Raw genomic sequence first — 19,705 nt, forward strand, 5'->3', positions numbered from 1 at the left:
TATCAACATGTTATTTTTTACAGCAAGGGAGAATTAAGGTGGCAGATTGAACAGGATTGCTAATCAACTTACAGTAAGATAGAAAGATTAGTGATGGTGGGAGAAATTGAAACCCTTGTGTACTGTTGGTGAAAATGTATATTGGTGAGGCCCCATGGAATGAAATATTGATTAAAAATAGAACTAACATATGATCCTGTAACTGCACTACTGGATATTCACCCAAAGAAAACATAAATATTAATAGGAAAAGATATATGCACCCCTGTGTTTTTTTGCAGCATTATTTATAATAGCTGAGATATGCAAACAACCCCAGTGTCCATCAATAGATGAATGGATAAAGAGGATATGGTATATAGTATACAATGGAGTATTACTCATTTACAAAAAAAGATTGAGATCATGTCATTGTCACAGATGGACCTAGAAGATTTAAGGCTAATTGACATAAGCCAGTCAGAAAGACAAATACCACATGATCTCACTGATAAGTAGAATTTGAAAAACAAAACAAAACAGAAAAAAAAGAGACAAAAGAGACAGACTCTTGAAATATAGAGAATAAATGATGGCTTCCTCAGAAGAGTTGTGCAGGGGGATGGGTGAGAAAGATAAAGGAGATTAAGGGGACACTTATCTTTTTTTTTAATGAAGTTGTAATAGTTTATTGCCGCTTTTGTCTCCCTTGCCTCAGGAGACACATCTAGAAAGAATTTGCTAAGGCTGATGTCAAAGGAGGTTACTCCCTGGGTTCTCCTCTGTGATTTTGATGGTTTCCTGTCTCGCTTATCGGTCTCTCATCAATTTTGAATTTACTTTTGCATGTGGTGTAAGAAAGTGGCCCAGTTTCATTCTTTAGCATGTTGCTGTCCAGTTTTCACAGCAACATTTGTTGAAGAGACTCTCTCATTCCCATTGCATTTTCTTTCCTGCTGTGTCAAAGACTGACCACAGGTTGTGGGTCTGTTTCTGGGTTTTCTATTCTGTCCCATTGTCTACGTGTCTGCTTTTGTGCCAGTACCATACTGTATTGATCACTACAGCTTTATAATATAACTTGAAGTCTGTAATTTTGGTGCCTCTAGCTGTGCTTTTCTTTTTCAAGGTCACTTTGGCCATTCAGGGTCTTTTGTAGTTCATCAACACAAGAAACAACAGGCATTGGTGAGGATGTGGGGAGAGGGGAACTCACTTGCACTGTTGGTGGGAATGCTAACTGTTGCAGTCACTGTGGAAAACAGTATGGAGAGCCCTCAAAAGAGTTATAAATAGAACTACCCTATGATCCAGCAATTACACTAGTAGGTATTTACTCAAAGAATATACAAAAATACTAACTCAAAGGGATACATGCGCCCCAGTGTTTTTAGCGGCATTAGCTACAATAGCCAAATTATGGAAGCAACGCAAGTGTCCATCAACTGATGAATGGATAAAGAAGAGGTGTGTGTGTGTGTGTGTGTGTGTGTGTGTGTGTGTGTGTAATGTAATATTACTCAGGCATAGAAAAGAATGAAATTTTTCCATTTGCAATGGCGTGGATGGAGCTAGAGAGGATGACACTAAGTGAAATAAGTCAGTCAGAGAAAGACAAATACCATATGATTTCACTCATATGTGGAATTTTTTTATTTGAGAGAGAGAGAGAGAGAGAGAGAGAGAGCATGAGAGGTGGAGAGGGGCAAGGAAACAGAGCGGATCTTAAGCAGGCTCCACACTCAGCACAGCACCCAATGCAGGCTCAATCCCACAACCCTGGGATCATGACCTAAGCCTATAACAAGAGTTGGAAGGTCAAATGACTGAGTCACCCAGGTGCCCCTCATATGTGGAATTTAAGGAACAAAACAACGAGCAAAGGAAGAGAGAGAGAGAAAAAGAGAGAGAGGGGCAAACCAAGAAACAGACTCTTAATAATAGAGTACAATCTGATGGTTACCAGAGGGGAGGTAGGGGGAGATAGGAGGTGGAGATTGAAGATTGCACTTGTTGGATGAGCATCTGGTATTTTATGGAAGTGTTGGATCACCAAATTGTACGCGTGGAACTAATATTACACTGTATGTTAATGAAAGGGAATTTAAATTAAAACTTTAAAAAGAAAGTACACTTATCCTAATGAGTACTAAGAAATGTATAGAATGGTTGAATCATTATATTGTACCACTGAAACTAATAAAACACTGTATGTTAATTACACTTTGGTTAAAAAATTTTTGAGGGAAAATAGATTTTTTAAAAAGACAAAAATAGATTTTTTAAAAAGATTGTCCAGGTGGGACTAAGGTAACCATAACTGTCCTCCAAATGTTACAGAGGGAGACAAAAAGTTGGTGTCACAGAGACTTTGAAAATGCTACCCTGCTGGCTCTGAAGGTGGAGGAAGAGGTGGCCAGCAACAGAGACTGCAATAGATTCTCCTCTGAGCCTCCAGAAGGATCTCAACACTACAGACATCTTGCTCTTACCCCGATAAGACTCCCTCCAAGCCCTGACTGCAAAACTGTAAGAGTGTGTATGTATTTGTTTTAAGCAGCTAGCGTGGGGATAGTTTACAGCAGCAGTAGAAACCTCATAGGGACATAGTCAATAAAATTCTTTGCAGGAACTGAGTTTAAGACTCAATTCTCTCATCAGCTTCCCTTGGATAAGGGTAATTGATATCAAAAACACAGTAGGTAGAAAGGAAAAATTAAATCGAGTTGGAGATATTCTGTCCCATTAGCTGGTAGAGTTAATTAATTCCTCAGGGCATAAATGTGAGTATGGTCTATGAGGCCTTTGAGCCAGTAAGACAGGAAGGAAGTCTGGTCAAACTTAAAGTCATTCTTTGTCATTTCAATGTTTGTCTGTATTTCTGCATCCTTTCATTTCATGTTGATGCAACCATTTCATGTGGATTCTTTTCAGTGCCATCTTCCCCAGTTCTCTGTCAGGTTTCCTTCCAACATAAAAGATGAAATCATAAATACATCTATCTGTGTGTGCATATGCAACGACTGAACTTATTTGCAAGAAAAATGTATGCAAACACACACATACCCAAGACACAACCATTACCCTAAAATGTTTTCTTTGAGGTCAAAAAAGAAGTTCCACATATTTTATCATTCCCAGCAATGTCCATATGCAGGTATGTTTCGAATCCCACATTACCATCAAAAATAGGGAATATGATGCCCGGGATGCTTAAATTTTTAGTAATTACCTAACAAAGCAGTTAAAGCCTATGTAACAGTCTTAAGTTATACACAAATAGAAACTTGGACTGAGTACTCTTCATTTTTGTGTAGTTCCTTTAATTCACCAAAGTGTACACTTTACATATGCAGGTTAGTGTGTACAATTATACTCCAAAGATTTAATTCAGTGGGAAAAAATCTAATGTTGCATAGCTAAGGGTAGGATCTGGAGACCAGGTAGCTGATTCTCACTTAAGAGGGGTGGGAGATAGCACTTCTAATGAGGAAGAAAGCCAAGTGTTAATATGGGTCTATGAACTATGGAATTACATTAAGTAATTCCCACAATAAACAAGTTTTTTCTGTAAGTAGAAGATTAACCTCCATGTACAAATGTAGTAACAAGAGCCTGTAAATTGACTGAAGACAGAAGAGCACTACAGCCAAACACAACATCACACATGAGCCTTAGAAACACAATGTAGAGATTCACACCTGACCCCAGACCCATGAGGAGCCCAGCAGAGATCAGAAACGCTCCCCAGCATATGATTCCATTTGATTGTAAAGGTATAATGATATCTCATTTGACAAGGACAGCATGTTATACAGCAATAGCTGACTGACACAATAATCCAAGCGAACAGACCTGAGTTCTGACCTGAGAAAATGTGATTTTTTTTAAGTTTATTTATTTATTTTGAGAGAGGGAGGGTGGGGGAGAGTGATGGAGTCACAGAGAGAGAGGGAAAGAGAATCCCAAGCAAGCTCCATGCTGTCAGCAGTGGAGCCCAATGTGGGACTGGATCTCATCAACTGTGAGATCATGACCTGAGCTGAAACCAAGTGTCGGGTGCTAAACCAACTGAGCCACCCAGTGGCCTCAGAAGATGCTGCTTTTTATTTGTGGCACCTGATCTGACAATTGAGGAGCGCAGTCATGATCATTCTGTTATTCTAGTTTATTTCCAATGACTTTATGAACAAGTGACTAAACCTGGGCTCCCTTCTGGGTAACTGGGAGCATTTGAAGGACATGCATATTTGTGCAGAAGAACTGGTGACCATGAATCAGATGACCGTCAGAACATCCAGCTCTCATGTGAAGCATCCTCTGGTCATGCAGGTGGAAGAGATTTCCGTGCAGGAAGGAGGTACGAAATGGATGAGGCTGATACTGTTCGTTTGCCATCCCTTCACATTGGTGACAAATACTAGGAAAAGGAATCCTTTTGTGTAACAACAGAGTCATATTAGCAGGTAGCATTGGAAGTTTTCAAGCAGAAACAGGAACATAATTTGGTGATAAAACATAGAAGACACTAAACATTCCTGCACCCCAATGAATAAACCCCCTTAGTTGTGGACACCAATCTTCCACACTTCAATAATTAGATGCACAGCATGAACAAGAAATACTTCGGATAGTAACAAAATAGGTAGTTTGAAATTTTGTACCCTCGTATTTCTTAAATTGTTTTTTTTTAATTCTAGTGTAATTAACATACGGTTTTATAACAGTTTCAGGTGTACAATACATTGATTCCGCAGTTCTATACATTACTCAGTGCTCATCATGATAAGTGTATTCTTAATTCCCATCACCTATTTCACCCATCCCCCATGCACCTCCCTCTGGAAACCACAACTTTGTTCTCCATATTTAAGAGTCTGGTTTTTTGTTTGTATCTTGTTTTTCTTTATTTCTCTGTTTTGTTTCCTAAATTCCACATATGAGTGAAATCATATGGTATTTGTCTTTCTCTGACTGACTTATTCCACTTAATTTATACCTTCTAGATCCATCCATGTTGTTGTAAATGTCTACATCAAATTAAAATCTTTTGTGCAGGAAAGGAAACAATCAACAAAACAAAAAGACAACGTATTGAATGGGAGAAGATACTTGCAAATGATGTATCCAACAAGGGATAAATATCCAAAATATATAAAGAACTTATACAAGTCAACACCAAAAATTAATAATATTTCAATTAAAAAATGGCCACATGACATGAACAGACTTTTCTCCAAAGAAGAAATACAGACAGCCAACAGAGACATAAAAATATGCTCAACATCACTCATCATCAGAAAAACGCAAATCAAAACCACAATGAGATATCACCTCACACTTTTCAGAATGGTTAAAATCAAAAACACAGGAGACAATAAGTGTTGGCAAGGATGTGGAGAAAAGGAAACCTCACATACTGTTGGTAGGAATGCAAACTGGTGCAGCTTGTGGAAAACAGTATGGACATTCCTCAAAAAATTAAAGATAGACCTACCATACGATCCAGTAATCTCACTACTGGGTATTAACCCAAAGAAAATGCATCTTCATATTTATGGTCATCTCTGACACTACGAATATATTAGGTCAATCTATTTATTCAAATTTGTCTTTCTAAGTACACTCCACTGGGAGATCTATATTTGATCACCAATTTTTGCCAGTGGTGGTGGTGGCATTCTAGACACCTAGGTGAATGCTTCTACTCACCAGAGAACTACTCAGAACACACCCAGCCTGAAGCACCTCTTCAGAAAGCCGTGGGTAACCTACATACTGACACATGAGTGACCCTGATTTTCCCTTTCTGTGCCAGAATTTCTGTTTTAAATTTGTCAACAAAGAGGGAACCTGCAAACCCCTAGACACTCTGACCAGAGATCCCAATAAAGGCAGGGCCTGCCATTGTGGCCTTTCTCTCTCTCCTTCTGAATTTCTGTACGGTCCCTCCAGACCTTTCTGCCTATTCCTTGCAGAGACTATAAGTAATAAACCTTGTTTTTTTAGAGTTCTCTGATAGGTGTTGCGGAGGTGTGCCTTGCAATCACAGTAAGTACCCCAAGGGCCAGTGCAGTCACAGCATAGGCTCTGGTCAGGGAAATGTCTGTGGGCATGTTCATAAGCACATGGGCATAGGAGAGTGCCTGGGCTTTCCTAGCTTAGGCATTGACGTCAATAGCCTGAGGCTTAGAATGAACAGTGTTAGAGTCCACATTCTCAGGAAGAGTAGTTAAGGTAATGATATAAAAAGATTGACAGACTCAAGGTGAACACTGTGGTGTTGTATTCTCCCAGACAATAGAATTATGTAAACGGCTTAGTGGCCAAGGGTAGTTTTCTTCCATATGAGGAATGATTATTCTTTTGGGAAATCTACCTGGCATGATAGAAGTCATTTGAAATGAAAATATTTTTAAGAAATCCAACTTCTGAAAAATAAAAAAGACAGAAACGAGAAGGAGGCAAACCATAAGAGACTCTTAATGATAGAGAAGAAAGTGAAGGTTGCTAGAGGGAGGTGAGTGGGGGGATGGGTTAAATGTGTGATGACCATGAAGGAGAGCACTTGTAATGAGTGGTAGGTGTTGCATGTAAATGATGAATCACTAAGTTCTACTCCTGAAACCAATACTACACTATATGTTAACTAACATGAATTTAAATAAAATCTTGGAAAGAAAAAGAAAAAGAAATCCAACTTTCCCATTGTAAGATACAGAAATTTCTAGGCATTTGTGACCCAAGGATGGGGTAAACTTTGGGAACTTATGAAAATGGACAAAGGATAAAATGTATATCAGACAGATCAGAAGCTTAATAAAGTGAGTTACATAAATACATAGAGAGGTTGAAATCAAACAAATGGAAATTCCAGGAAATAAATAGAAGGAACAGATTCTACTTCCCCAGTCTGATCAAGGAACAGCAGTTCCATCCAGTCTCTGAGGCTCTGAGTCTTGCAATCATGGGCACATCTTTAGCCCCAGGACAATGGGCCCTTACATCACTGGAACCCCAATGATTCTTTTCAAAGCCTTCTTTATGTCTTTGTTCCTCAGGCTGTAGATAAAGGGGTTCAGCATGGGTGTGACCACCGTGTACATCCCTGAGGCTGTTGCACTTGACCACGAGCTCTGGGTAGCAGCAGAGCTGAGGTACACTCCTAGGACCGTACAGTAAAATAAGGAGACAACTGAGAGGTGAGATGCACAGGTATAAAATGCCTTATACTTGCCCTGAGCTGATGAGATCCCACGTATGGAGGAAACTATCTTATAATAAGAATAAAGGATCCCAGCTAGGGAAGCACCGCCCAGCAATCCAGCTGCAAAATGCATCACCATGTCGTTAAGAAAGGTGTCAGAACAGGCAAGTTGGATCATCTGATTGAGTTCACAAAAAAAGTGGGGGATTTCCACCTCTATACAGAAGGACAGCCGCAACAGCATTGAGGTTTGTAATAATGAGTTCAGGGTGCTCACCATCCAAGACACCAGAACAAGCAGTCCACAGAAGATGGGTTTCATGATGATCGCATAGTGCAAAGGGTGACAGATGGCCATGAATCTGTCATAAGCCATCACAGCCAGTAGAAAGTTGTCCAATCCAGCAAAGAGTAGGAAAAAATACATCTGTGTGATGCAGCCTGCATAAGTTATGACTTTTCTCTGAGTCTGGATGTTCACCAGCATCTTTGGGACAGTAGTGGAGGTGAAGCAGATGTCTACAAAGGATAGGTTGGCCAGGAAGAAGTACATGGGGGTGTGGAGATGGGAGTCAGAGCTGACGGCCAGGATGATGAGCAGGTTCCCAAACACAGTGATCAGGTACATGGAGAGGAAAAGCCCAAATAGGAGGGGCTGCAGTTCTGGACCCTCTGAAAATCCCAGAAGAAAAAATTCTGAAATTTGTGTGTCATTTCCTGGTTTCATGTACTGGAGGTGACTACCAGGGAACAACAACAACAAAAAAATAACATGACTAATTTTCTCAATAATGAACATTGCAAATATCATTGAAATGCTACAATTCTTATTTTGCACTCAAAAGTGAATATCCATCGTTTTTGTATGGAACTTGTCCCCTCTCAGCATCTCCATGCCAGCTCTGAATAGGTATTCACTTCCCATACTTAACATTTTCCCCAAGTGCTCGTGTTTTCTTTACTTTTAATGAGAAATTCTGTCATGCATTTGAGGAATAGCGTTGAGCACTGACTAACCTTCACGCAAAGTGTATAAGTGTCAAGACACAAAAGCCTGGAGGGTTCAGTGATGGAGAAAGGGGATAAGCAAATAAAGACCAGATAAAATATCAGGGGTGACAGGTGCCGTGAAGAAAAACAAAGCCTGTGTAAAGGGAAGCGTGGATGGAGGGATGGCTCTTCCTGGTTGTTCGGACACACCGGCACACATGTAAACAGAGCCCTCGAGGAGACAGGAGACACAAGGTCCTCTGGGGAAGAGCGTGCCCGTCGGAGGGAACTATGAGTGCGACGGCTCTGAGGAAAGACGTGGGTTTTTCTAAATTAAGTTTTTAAAGCATGAGGGTGGTCGACACACCAGGTCACGTTAGTTTGGGGGGCGCCACACAGTGATTCAACAAGTGTCAACATCACGCCCTGCTCACCAGGCATGGAGCTGCCATCTGTCACCACACAGCCTGTGACAGCATCACTGCCAGTATTCCCTCCGCTGGGCCTTTACCTCCTCTGAGTCTCCCCTTCCTGAACATGGAAGGAATTCCTCAACCGGAAGCCAGTGTCTCCCACTCCCCTTCACCATCCTGCCTTTTCTTGTTTGCATATTGTGTTAAAGACCCAGGCTCAAAAGAAAGCCAGTGTGTCCAGGGGAAGGAGCGATAGGAAGACTGATGAGAGGTGGTGGCAGGGAATGTGGAGGAATGAGGTGGCCTCCCGGACACTGATGAAACTTCCTGGCACAAGGAACCCCTCCTTCACATGGTGTTCCTGCACTTTATTAATTTCGTTTCCAAGGAATCTTTGAATAGAAATAGGCACCCTTCCTATATTCATTGTCGGTAGTAATCTGGCACCTGTATTTTAAGGGTCACGTATTAGAGCTATGGGTTTCAGGACTTCTCCTTGAGAACCACTATGTCACACGTGGACACACACACACACACACACACACACACACTCACACACATACACACACACGCTATAGCCTCCTATAGCTATTCTCACCTATGGCCACAATATTATACAAACAATGATACAAGGCAGGCTGTCAACATCAGATTGTCTTTCCTCTAAAGATGTAAAAATGTGTCCAAATTCCATGAGCATGTAAACATGGGTCTCCATTTTAATAAGATCATTTCATGTCCAGTGTTTAAAGAAAACTAAAAAATCAAATTCAAAAACTGAGAGCAAGAAAAGTGGGGAGAAAGATCTGATGAGCTCAGGTGGCCCCTAGCGATGGTGATGAGAAAGGTGTCCCTGGTTCTGGTGACACCCCAACCCAGGTACATCTCCTTGATGCCTAGAATAATAAAGCAGCAAAAACGATTGATCCAAAAGAAAAAGTAGGAATGTCTTCATGTTATCAAGACATCCCACCAGAATAACAACCAAGGAAAGACACCAACAATTACAAAAGGAAATGCACAGAGTAGAAAAAAATGGGGGATTTTCAAGGATTATTTGCTTAAAAAAACTTTTTCTAAAAAATATATAATTCCAAACTTGTATAATCAGAAACTTGGGTTTCAAATTTGGAATCTACACATATTTGCTCTTTGAACTTGGAATAGCAACAAATCTATTTTCATATGGCCCAGGAACAGATGAAGCTGGCTCTTTCCTCACATTCCTTTGTAATTCCTGGGCTTTGGGTTTTAATCTCTTTTTTGGCAAACTCATCGGGCAACTCTCCTCCTGTTTCTGATTTTTGTCCAACGTGTGTAGGCATCCCTACAGTCTACCCTATAAAATCCTGTACGTGCCTCAAAAACCTATTTCCTTTCTTCATCTGTATATCCCTGAGTACATTATGTCACACACACATTTATGTCACCCACTCTACTTTCTTCATCTAATGTAAGATCCAAATGAGCAGGACCTCACCTCCTTTGTTCATTTTTGCCATTTGATAAAGGTGTGCATTGAGATAGAAACACACTTCTAGAAAATGGAATTTATTTTTTGAGGAACCTCCACACTGTTTTCCAGAGTGGCTGCACCAGTTTGCGTTCCCACCAACAGTGCAAAAGTGTTCCCATTTTGCCACATCCTCGAACCAGCAATAGCACTACTAGGAATTTATCCAAGGGATACAGGAGTGCTGATTCATACAGGCACATGTACCCCAATGTTTACACTATCGACAGCACTATCGACAGTAGCCAAGTTATGGAAAGAGCCCAAATGTCCATCAACTGATGAATGGATAAAGAAGATGCTGTATATACATACAATGGAATCCTACTTGGTAATGAGAAAGAATGAAATCCTGCCATTTGCAGCAACATGAATGGAACTGGAGGGTATTATGCTAAGTGAAATAAGTCATTCAGAGAAAGACAGGTATGATATGTTTTCACTCGTATGTGGAACTTGAGAAACTTAACAGAAGACCTTGGGGGAAGGGAAGGGGAAAAATAGTTACAAACTGAGAGGGAGGGAAGCCAAACCATAAGAGACTCTTAAATACAGAGAACAAACTGAGGTTGATGGGGAGGTAGGAGGGCAGGGTAGAGGGGAAAATGGGTGATGGGCATTGAGGAAGGCACTTGTTGGGATGAGCACTGGGTGTTGTACGTAAGCGATGAATCATGGGAATCTACCCCCAAAATCAAGAGCACATTGTACACACTGTATGTTAACCAACTTGACAATTAAATTAAATTAAATTAAATTAAATTAAATTAAATTAAATTAAAAAAAAGAAAGTGGAGTTTATAAAATAAAAAGAATAGCAGGAGCAAGAAAACCAGGATAAACATAGTGGATTCAAAACAACCTTGTTAATTGAAATTGAATTTTAAAAGACTGTCTTCTGCAAGAAAAGATAAAAAATAACAATAATTTCATCGCATTAACACAGGTCTCTATATCAAAATGGAATGGGCAACAACCAAAAGCAGATATGAAAATATAATTTATAACCATCATTCATTTAAAAGTAGTGCAGGGAGCATTATCTAAAATTATAATTTCATCCTATATAACCATAAGTGGAGTCACACATTCTTGTGACAAAGATATAAGTTGAATGCAAGAGGAATTCATGTTTCCACAGGATGGTAGAAGGATGATTGCCAGCTCTGAGAAGGAATCTAATCACAAGAAGCAAAAGATAGTGAGGAATCACAGATGTGAGGGAAGGTGGCGATACATACAAAAGGCAGTTTATTACCACAAGGCACATAAAAAGCAATGGGTGGGAGACAAAATATGACTGATAGACTTGACCACTCAAAGTTTATAAACTCTCACACCACCCAGAAAATATATCTGTACATACATACAAGAATTAAACAGCAAATAGCAAACTTGGCTTAAAATTTTGCAATTATTTCTTTTGTTTGCTTCATGTTTTTATTTACATTCTAGTTGGTGAGCCTATAGTTTAATATCGGTTGTAGGAGGAGAATTATTCGTTGAAAGAACGCAATCAAAGAGCACAAGGAAAATGATTCAGCAAGAACAACAAACAAACAAAAGCAGGAATAAGAATGTTCAGACCCCAGGATACAAGGCAAAGAACTTTCCCAAATAAGTTACGACAGAGAAAGTAAATGGCTAACGAACCCAAAAATATTTTCCGGCTCCAGGTAATGAAATAAGTGGAAAATAAACCCTCTAGCATATGCCTGTTTGTCTTTTAAATAAAAATTTTAAATGAATACCTAATGTGAGAGAAGATTCTGTGAAATGTATGTCTTCAGAACTGCAGTTGCAAGATCGTGGCTCCCTCCGTTGGTCTGGATCTTTCTAATGGATACAGAATATGCTCCAATATACCCCATCTTAAAAATATTTTTTAAATTCCCTCACTGCACTGCAATGCTCTCCATACCTAATAGTGTTTTTTCATATTCCCTTTAACTACAAAACTCCTTGGAAGTGTTCAGATTTTCCCGGGAGTCAGCATCCCCATTCCTTCTTTAGTATCATCCAATTGGACTTTTATTCCCACCACCTAATTGTGGAAATAGTCCTTGCATCTCCAAGTTCACCAGACATTTCTTTTTTAAACATATTAAATAAATTGATTATAAATGAATGAATTCACCACACCAGCTTTTCTCCAGACTAGGCTGGTTAGGCTCTCAGGTGACCTCAGGTAAAAGCTTTCAGCTTCCATTCTCTCTGAACCTTTCCTGAAGTACCTGCTGAGATCTGAGACCCACCTGGATGGGGTCTCTGAGAGGAAGGTTTCCATGTGGAAGTCCAAATTCCTCCCCATTGGTTGATGATGGAAACCAAAGCTCTGTTCCCAGACCGCAGGAAGGAGTGAAGCATTGGTCCCCAAGCCAGACTTAGGAATCCAAATGCAAAAACCATGTGTCCTCCAGCTTAAGATTGGAGCAGGGGGTCAGGGGCTGCAACTGAGGAGATATTTACAGCTCCTTATGTTTGCTGTATCTGCTCCCTATACCTGCTCATTAGACACATTTCCCATTATTACTTCAACCCCTGAGCACATCTCCCTAGGGGAACTTATATGGACAGAATGGAATTTTTTCCTGTAGATTCTCTGTTCCCAAGAGATCAGATTAGAATCAAGCATATCCAATTTTTATTACCCTTCCTTGAACTTTCCTGGCTTCCAGAGCTCTAACATTGAAACTTTTCACAGCCCTAAGTGAAAGGTTTTTTTCCAAATCTAAAACTCAGGAACTTGTCTTGACTATGTCCCTTGGTTCTCCAAAACAATGACTTGTGGTGGGAACACAGCTCCTGATAGCTCTAGAAAAATCCCTATTCCTTCTTCAACAAGCAAAGGTGTGTTCCTTTCCTATACAGTCATGGGTACAACAATCCTTGGCTTCCTAATTATTTTGACAAATCAGTTAAGAGTTTGTATCTTTAATACAGGTTAAAAGTTGACATTTATGAAACATTTGGTAATTCAAGCTATATTTTAAAGCATAGTCATCAGGATAGTAATGTACTGGCACAAAAACAGACACATAGATCAATGGAACAGAATAGAAATCCCAGAAATGGACCCACAACTATATGATTAACTAATCTTTGATAAAGTAGGAAAGAATATCCAATAGAAAAAAGACAGTCTCTTCAACAATGGTGTTGAAAAATTGGACAGCAACATGCAGAATGAAACTGGACCACTTTCTTACACCAAACACAAAAATAAATTCAAAATGTGTGAAAGACCTCAATGTGAGACCATCAAAATCCTAGTGGAGAACAGAGGCAGCAATCTCTCTGCCCTCAGCTGCAGCAACTTCTTTTTTTTTTAATGTTTATTTATTTTCGAGAGAGAGAGAGAGAGAGAGAGAGCACAAGCAAAGGAGGAGGGGCAGAGAGAGAGGGATTCACAGAATCTGAAGCAGACTCCAGGCTCCGAGCTGTCAGCACAGAGCCCAATGAGGGGCTTGAACTCATGAGCTGTGAGATCATGACCTGAGCCGAAGCCGGACACTTAACTGACTGAGCCACCCAGGCTCCCCTGCAGCAACTTCTTATTAGACATGATGCCTGGAGGCAAAGGAAACAACAACAAATATGAACTATTGTGACCTCTTCAAGATAAAAAGCTTCTGCACAGCAAAGGAAACAATCAACAAAACTAAAAGGCTGCCTACAGGGGCGCCTGGGTGGCGCAGCCAGGTCACGATCTTGCGGTCCGGGAGTTCGAGCCCCGCGTCAGGCTCTGGGCTGATGGCTCAGAGCCTGGAGCCTGTTTCCGATTCTGTGTCTCCCTCTCTCTCTGCCCCTCCCCCGTTCATGCTCTGTCTCTCTCTGTCCCAAAAATAAATAAATGTTGAAAAAAAATTAAAAAAAAAAAAAAAAGATCTTTTCAGGCACCGGGCTGAGCTTGAAATTGTATGTGTATTGTCTCATTTATTTTTTTCAAAAGCCATTCTATGAGGGCCATAATGTTAGGAGCCTCATTCCACATTTGCAGAGATGTGACTTGGAAGGGTTGAGTGGTCACCCCAGAATTATGGACTGGACCATTATGAACTGATGTGCTTCTATTGGAATGCTGAGTTCTCTTGCTCTAGACCAGTGGATCTCAGCCAGGGATGATTTTGCCTCCAAAGGACACTTGAAAATACCTGGAGAAAGTTTTGTTTGTCATAGCTTAGGAAGTGCTTCTGCTAATTTGACATGCCCAGGGTGGCCCAGAAATTCTGCCTTGTAACTAGCTCCCTGTTGTTACTTTGACAATCTTGGTCTGTAGACAACCTTTGCATATTAAGACTGTGGTCCAGTGGTAGAATCAAGTGTGAGTATTTTGGGGTGTTCTTCTATAAGAATCCCCCTACCTACCTCAGGTCTGACCTTAGGCAGTCAAATGTGGGACTCAGTGGTTCAGCTTCTTTATACACAAGTTTGCAGGTGTCTCTTTTTCCTCATGACAGGAAATGAACCTTCCAAGCCTTTGTTCCTTTATCTGTAAACTAGAGAAATTCCATCTAAGCATTTGGTGTGAGAATCCTTTTGGTTAGTAATATCTTTTTAAAAAATTTAATGTTTATTTATTTTTGAGAGAGAGAGAGAGAGAGCATGAGTAGAGGAGGGCAGAGGGAGACACAGAATCCAAAGCAGGCTCTAGGCTCTGAGCTGTCACCACAGAGCTTGATGCAGGGCTTGAACCCACAAACCGTGAGATCATAACCTGAGCCAAAGTCAGACGCTTAACCAACTGAGCCATGCAGGCACCCTGAGAAGTTAGTAATTTTTTAGATCTCACAGGGAATTACCTGGCACAGAGAAGGTGCTCAATCCACAGGGGCTACTGTGACCTTCTAAGTTCCACATTGACTAAGTTGATGATGACACGCCCCTCCAAAAAAGTCTCTTGGGACAGGAAGTGAGTCCAGGATTATTCTGCTTCAGGGGCAGTTTTTTGGGTGGGTTGGGAATGCAGTGGGTGTAGATGGCAGCATCTGACACAACTGGGGGCCCAGGCACTTACTGGCACACTCTTACATTCATCCCTGGGTGAAGTCCCTGGCTGAGATCTCCTGGGGCACTAAGCGTGCTGCCTTGGGATAGAGCTTATGTGGGTAAAGTATAATTGTTCCTCTTACTCTCCTCAACGCGTTCAATATTGAGTGTTTTTTGCTCCAACTTTGGGCTTGAGTTTCTTCATCAGGCCCCTGGACTTCCATGAAGATACTCTCAGCAATGAGTTACTGTCTTTTCTTAGGGAAAAGATGTGAGAAAACTCCAATTTCACCGTTTTGACGATCTGGTTTTTTAATTGGGAAAATACATGTTTTCTAGAAGCTCCACTAACAGATTTCAGCTCACATATGTTTGAGCAAACTTGTGTCACATGGTATGGTCAGCAGAATGATGGCCTTCCAAAAATGTCTGCTTCCCAATCCTCAGAAGCTGTGAAAATGTTAGGTTACAAGGGAAAAGGGATTAAAGTTATAGAAGGAATTAAGTTTGCTCATCACCTGATCTTAAGATAGAGGTTATCTGGGGCTAACTCGATTTGCTCATCACCTGATCTTAAGATAGAGGTTATCTGGGGCTAACTGGATGAAGCCCTTGTAATCCCAAGGGTCCATGAAGAGAAAAAGGAGGCAGCTTAAGGGTCCAGGAAATGAGAGAAGGGAAAGACTCAGTCAGCCACTGCTGGCATTGAAGACCCAGGATGGAGCCATAGGACAAGGGAGGAGGATGTTCCCTAGAAGCTGGAGAAGGCAAGAAAGGGGGTTATCCTCCTGGAATCTCTAGAAAGGAATGCAGCTGTGAAGACATCTTGATTTCTATACCAGGGAGACCCATTTTGGACTTCTGATCTCCAGAACTGTAAGCTAATACCTTTGTGTTCTTTTTAAGCCAAGTCTGCCATCGCTGGTTACAACAGCAACAGTAAGCCAAAGCACATGATGACCCCTTTATTAATGTTTTGAGTATATTGCCACCCCCATCAATATCCTGCTACTAGGAAAAAGGGGAGAATCAATATTGGAAAGGCAACATAGCCTCTGTTCTTGATTAGAACCTGTAATAAACTTCCATTTCACCAAACTGTGAAATTGACAGGAGAATAAGAAAACACAAATCCTATAAAATAAAATATGTCATATTATAATTTTTTAATGTTTATTTATTTTTGAGAGAGAGACAGAGTGTGAGCTGGGGAAGGGGAAGAGAGAGGGGGAGACACAGAATCTGAAGGGGGCTCCAGGCTCTGAGCTGTCAGCACAGAGCCCGATGTGGGGCTCGAACCCATGAACCGCGAGATCATGACCTGAGCCAAAGCCGGATGCTTAGCCTACTGAGCCACCCAGGCGACCCATAAAATCTGGCATATTATAAAAGTGGAATAAAAAAAACCAATGAGGGAAGCAAGGCTTTTGAAATAAGAGGTGCTTGGACAATTTGTTATTAGTTAGAAGCAAAATAACATTAAATTTCTATCTTAATGACAACCGCTTGTTGGCATAAAGAGAGTGAACATGTAGAAAAGCAAAATGAATAAAGTGAACTTGTAGAAAAAACATAGCAGTGGACATCTAGAAGAAAGATTAGGTTAATCCTCTGAGCGTAAACCAGATGGAAGAAAAAGCAAAGAACTGAGAACATAATCAATGGATTCCAGTGCCTTGAAGTCTGTAGGTCCAACAATAAAGAAAATTTACAAACAAGTGTAAAACTAGGGAAAATATTTAGAACACGTTGGATATTACAAAGCATAAAGTGTAGACATATAAAAAATTAGTTTAACCCAATTAGAATAAAAATACCTGAGAAATGGTCTAAAGATGCAAACCAAAAATATAGGAAGAAAACATGCAAATAAATATACAAACTTGAAAATGTGCTAAACTTTGTAACAATCCAATGAAGTGAAATTATAATATTAAGGAAAACTTAATAAACCTCAGTGTAGGGTTTGGATTTAAAACTCCGTCATTAGAGCTATACCAGGCACTGTAAAGATAGGTAAGAGACAGTTCTGAAACTCAAGAAATCTGTAGAGTGGACAAGTTGAGAAATTTAATAACGTTGATGGGACTGGAAGGAAAGTAGATCAGGAAAAAAACGTGGAGGGGATCAAATCTTTGGGTTCATTTTATTCACGTGACCTGAGAAAACATCTCTGTAAATGAGTTTTCAGGACATTTCCAAAATAGGCACACATCCCATCCCTCTGAGGATAGATATTAAATACATGAGATTTGATTCATTTTTTTAAAGAAATCCAAACCATTACCAAATATAACTGAGAAAATATCAGGTTCTGTTCACACCAAGTTAAAATGAGTGGTTATAAAGTGAAAAAGGGAACTCAAGATATAGCCTGAAGAAAAATCAAGAGGGCAGGGAAGACCCCAGGAAAGTACTGCTTTAAAACAGGTACAACTGGGGAAAAAATAAAGATATTGGATGAAGCAAGCCAGATTTCTGGGCCTCCATATTGTGCACCCAGTTACCATAAGACTCCTCCGGAGACCCCACTGCTGAGAGGCACCACCCTGCTGAGGAATCTCCTTAGAGCCCCCTTCATGTCCCTATTCCTCAGACTGTAGATGAAGGGGTTCAGCATGGGCGTGACAATTGTGTACATCACTGAGGCCACCAGACTTGTCCTAGAGGATGAAGTCACTGCAGAACTGAGGTAGACCCCAAGACCTGTGCCATAGAACAAGGAGACCACCGAGAGGTGAGACCCACACGTGGAAAAGGCTTTGTACTTGCCAGTAGCTGAGGAAATGTTGAGTATGGAGGAAACAATATGAAAGTAGGACAAAAGTATTCCGTTGAAAGGAATCACGGCCAGAAGGCCAGTTGCAGAATACACCACCATGGTATTGACGAAGGTGTCAGAACAGGCAAGCTTCAGGACTTCGGGAAGATCACAAAAGAAGTGTGGGATTTCCATGTTTGTGCAGAAGGACAGCCTCAAAAGGGTCAAGGTCTCGAGCAGGGAACCCATGATACTGAGGCACCAGGATCCCAATGCCAACAGCCCACAGAACTGGCCGTTCATGATGATTGAGTAGTGCAGGGGGTGACAGATGGCCACAAAGCGGTCATAGGCCATCGCGGTCAGGAGTAAGTTGTCCAGGCATCCAAACACAATGAAAAAAAAAATCTGGCTGAGGCAGCCTTTATATGTTATGATTGTGCTCTGAGTCTGGATGTTCCAGAGCATCTTCGGGACAGTAGTGGAGGTAAAACAGATGTCAGCCAAGGACAGGTTGGAAAGGAAGAAGTACATGGGGGTGTGGAGGAGGGAGTCAGAGCAGATGGCCAGGATGATGAGCAGATTCCCAGTGACCGTGACCAAGTATATGGACAGGAACAGCCCAAAGAGCACAAATTGAATATCTGACTTTGCTGAAAATCCCAAGAGGAGAAATTCCGAAGCACGCGTTTGATTTCCTGATTCCATGTGGATGAAACCACTACCAGGAAAGAGAGGGGGGGAAAAAAATCAACGTTCAATTACCATCACTTTGATGGCACAGAAATGTGGTTGCCTTCGATTTCAGGTGAATGGATTAATAAAGTACTGCCCCTTATATCATTGCCTCAGTTGGGGAGTTTTAAATGCTTTCATCCTTCCTTTGCTACCGCTACTCGCTGGAAATGTAATCCTCGTCCCAAAGCAGCTGCCCCCCTTCATCGCCTGGCTACTCAGAGTGTGGTCTGTGGATCAGCAGGATCAACATTGCCCACGAGCTTATGTGAATGCCAAGTCCCAGGCCACATTCAGAAGCCGAATCAGAAGCTACACTGCAACAAGGTCGCAGAGTCTCACCTGTTCATTCATGACTGCGTAGTGCTGGTCTAGAACCTCTGTGGCATCAGGTCCTTCAACTTTTATCTCCCCACTTTTATTTTCTTCTACATCTTGGGTCAAGCCTCCTTACTTAATATGTAGGCAAAAATTGGAGCCCAATTAATAGAGCTTTTTTCTGCCCTCCGTGTGGAGTTCATAGTTTCATTCATTGGCCTTAACTATTCCAAACACTGCTTATGAAGCCTGAATTTAGTTTTTCAATGCAAATATCTATAAAAGGTATACAAGCACCGCATATTAGGCTGATGTTACATTTGGGTATTTTTTGTTTTTAAGGTTAAGATTCAGAGCTTTTATACACATACATATGTTGTAGACTGTGGGGCTAAAGTTCTTTGTTGTCTCGCAAGAAAGCGGGATGCAGGATTAAAATGCGAGAGATGGCTAACGTCCGGGAGAAGACAAGAGCCCTGATTAAGGGTCCTTGCTCTGTTTTTACTAGGATCAGAAGGCTTACAGACATGGTGATGCACGTGCACAAAGAGACAATGAAACTGTGAACATTAACTCATGGACAGGAGGGAAAGGGGGTTTTGAAGATATGTGGGGTTAGGGGCTTGGGTTAATACAAAACAAAACCCTGGCCCTGGGAGGCTAGGTGGAAGGTTGTTTACAACAGACATGAGGCACCACCTCTGTTTACCAAAATTGGTCTAGAGGACAAGAAAGACAGAGCATGCTACCTCAGGGTCAACAAGGCACCTTTCTTTTGTTAATTAGCTCCACTCTGGGCA

General features: G+C 41.0%; 2 protein-coding genes across 2 annotated transcripts; both read right to left on the reverse strand.

The window, feature by feature from the left end:
• Window positions 1-5,430: 5,430 nt before the first annotated feature.
• LOC123382459 (olfactory receptor-like protein OLF4) lies at window positions 5,431-8,721 on the reverse strand. Its single transcript, XM_045047334.1, has one exon. The coding sequence runs from the start codon at window positions 7,995-7,997 to the stop codon at window positions 6,981-6,983; it is 1,017 nt and encodes a 338-aa protein (XP_044903269.1). The 5' UTR covers window positions 7,998-8,721; the 3' UTR covers window positions 5,431-6,980.
• A 7,708-nt stretch (window positions 8,722-16,429) lies between these two features.
• On the reverse strand, window positions 16,430-19,337 carry LOC101084939 (olfactory receptor 7C1-like). The gene has a single exon (XM_003981990.3). It carries the CDS (start codon window positions 18,558-18,560, stop codon window positions 17,595-17,597), a length of 966 nt encoding a protein of 321 aa, XP_003982039.2. The 5' UTR covers window positions 18,561-19,337; the 3' UTR covers window positions 16,430-17,594.
• Window positions 19,338-19,705: the final 368 nt, after the last annotated feature.

This window comes from Felis catus, chromosome A2 (genome assembly GCF_018350175.1).
Source record: "Felis catus isolate Fca126 chromosome A2, F.catus_Fca126_mat1.0, whole genome shotgun sequence".
Lineage (NCBI taxonomy): Eukaryota > Metazoa > Chordata > Mammalia > Carnivora > Felidae > Felis > Felis catus.

Coding starts and splice junctions, on each gene's coding strand:
- LOC123382459 (XM_045047334.1), bottom strand. CDS start 7,997: ATGATATTTGCAATGTTCATTATTGAGAAAATTAGTCATGTTATTTTT.
- LOC101084939 (XM_003981990.3), bottom strand. CDS start 18,560: ATGGAATCAGGAAATCAAACGCGTGCTTCGGAATTTCTCCTCTTGGGA.